General features: G+C 44.1%; 1 protein-coding gene across 1 annotated transcript in view; it reads right to left on the reverse strand.

Moving 5' to 3' along the window:
- Window positions 1-2,307, reverse strand: part of LOC109951905 (F-box/WD repeat-containing protein 7-like) — an 18,561-nt gene extending 16,254 nt beyond the window's left edge. The window contains exon 1 of the mRNA XM_020586663.1: window positions 2,025-2,307. Coding sequence (XP_020442319.1) covers window positions 2,025-2,063 — 39 coding nt within the window. The 5' untranslated portion in view covers window positions 2,064-2,307. The remainder of the gene's footprint in view (window positions 1-2,024) is intronic.
- Between the last annotated feature and the right edge of the window lie 72 nt (window positions 2,308-2,379).

The following is a 2,379-nucleotide window of genomic DNA, read 5'->3' on the forward strand; positions in this document are numbered from 1 at the left end:
AGAAGGAATGCTGCCGGGGCGCACTGGTCTAAAATAGAGCGGCACACACCAACAGGCTGCTGCGCACCAACACACACAGGCAGACACACACTCTGGAGGCTGGAGATGTGGAGAACAGCACGAGGGTCTGCTTCTTCCTCCTTCATATTAACTATATTAACTGACTGGCTGTTAATACTTCAGTCCTGAACCCTCAACTCTGTGTCAGGGTTAGCGCTTTACTCTCTTCTGTTGGCAACATCACAACGCACAGCTGAGACCTCAGCCCCCGACTCTGACTAAACTCATAACCTGCTTTTCATTTTCTGACATTTTCCCCCAGTGCGAGTGGCTTTTAATAACAGATGTTGTGTCTGTGTGGATTTCATTAAGCCAAAGAGAAACTTCACTTGGGTATGAAGACAAAAAACTATTAAACCCACAATAACTCGGCTCTGGTGTGTGTCTGTTACTGTAAAAGCTGTACATTACTTCTACATCATTTTCCCACTAATCTCCAACCTTAATCTGTTTTTACAATGTAGGGATTAGGTTATAATAGGGTTTCACTTCTGTGGTTTGTAGCTGTGAAGATGAAAAGCCACTGGATGCTGAAGTTTCTTTAGTCATTTTTGTTTCATTGTCATGTTTTCCACACCATATTTTCAGGTTACAGCAACTTTACCAAGTTTTCAAACACCTCAAACCTGCCACTAAGCATCACAATGCTGCGTAATGAGTTTACTAAAACCTTACTGTATTAAATGCTGGAGCTGTGTCATGTCTTTAACATAGGGTGATGTTTATACTGTGACCTTACAGTGACTTGTATGTAGTTTTTGTAATTTTATTTTCCCACTTCTTGGATTTTAATGTCAGTTTTGTTCTTGTACATTGATGGTGTGAAGATGAATATGTATTAGGTATCAGGGTTGCATCTGGTGTTAATTCATTATCATTTTGCTGTATTATGCACCATATTTGACCAAAATCAATAGGGTTTTCAGCAGCTGTACATTACAGAGGAGCTGAAAATGTCCATTTGTTAAACAGCAATCTGGTGGTTTGAAGCTATGAAGATGAGCGACCACTGCACACGACTGTGTTCATAGACGTTTGCTGTAGATTACAGTGCTGTACTATGTAGCATCCCCTACTGCGTAGACCACAAGTAGAGACAAATGTTCTCTCTGATTTCTGAGGCTCAGGAGGTAAAGCGGGTCGGTCCCGATGTGTAGGGTCAAAGGTTTGATCCCCAGCTTTGACAGTCTAGATGCCAACATGTCCTTGTGTGAGACACTGAACCCAAAGGTGTCACTGATGTGTGTGTGTGGGTGAATGGGCGAACAGGGTAAAGCAGTGTGTGTGTAAAGTGCTACATGATTTACCATTTTAAATCATTTGACCCTGTTGTTCTATGCACCATATTTGAACCAAAAATTCCAGTTCACAGCAACTGAACGCCGCAAAAATGCTGATTTCTAAGGTTTTAATTCATTTTTGAAAGAAGAACAAACACTGCCTACTAATGTTTTATCTGGTTTTAAGTCTTTTATAGAGAGTTTTGCTGTTTAGTGCACGTTTGACCCCAATGATGCAGCTTACAGCACTGCAATATGCATCATCCCCAAGCAGGATGGTGCATACTGGGTCCGGGCCCCAACGATCAACAGGCCATGAATACTGAAGTTCTGCCTGGTTTTAATTCATCTTCACTTGACTTGTGCTATTCCGTGCACGATATCTGAACAACAAATCTCAGTTTACAGCAAGTGAAATGTGCAAAAATGCCCATGTGTAAGATTTTAATCTAGTACTTTAGGTACAGGCTCCATCTCTCCGGGGTCCGCAGTGTCCCAACACACCCCACACACGCATGTACACGCACACCGACACACGCACGAGGCTTTCCGCTGTCAGAGAAACGCCTCGTCATCCCGGTGCTGTCCGAACTTAACGTTAGATTCCTTTACGACGTCCCTCAGTAAAATCAGAAGCTTAAGATTCAGCCGATCGATAAACCGTCTTATATGATCAATACTCACTTTGTAGAAGATGAGCTTCAAGGTGCCGTAGAAACCCATGGCTGTCCCGGTAGGTGAACCCTCAGCAGACAAATGTGGAAATCTCACGACGAAAAAGAAAATCTACAGCGGTTAAACGCCGAAATCCATAGAAAGGAACAGCCGATAAGCAGTGACGTCAAAAATCCATGCGATCGATCAGGGAGTATTCATCGATGAGTCTGCGTTGAGCTCGCGCAGCTGCTGCCTCAGGACTCACTGAAGAGAAATGACTCTCTCTCTCCGTTTAGGCGCTAGGTCACTCGACCTGCACAGGAACACGCAGGGACATGCCTCCGAGAGAGGGGGGGGAGGGGGAGGGGGAGAGAGAGAGAGA

Source organism: Monopterus albus, unplaced genomic scaffold, assembly GCF_001952655.1.
Source record: "Monopterus albus unplaced genomic scaffold, M_albus_1.0 scaffold418.1, whole genome shotgun sequence".
In the NCBI taxonomy this organism is placed as follows: domain Eukaryota; kingdom Metazoa; phylum Chordata; class Actinopteri; order Synbranchiformes; family Synbranchidae; genus Monopterus; species Monopterus albus.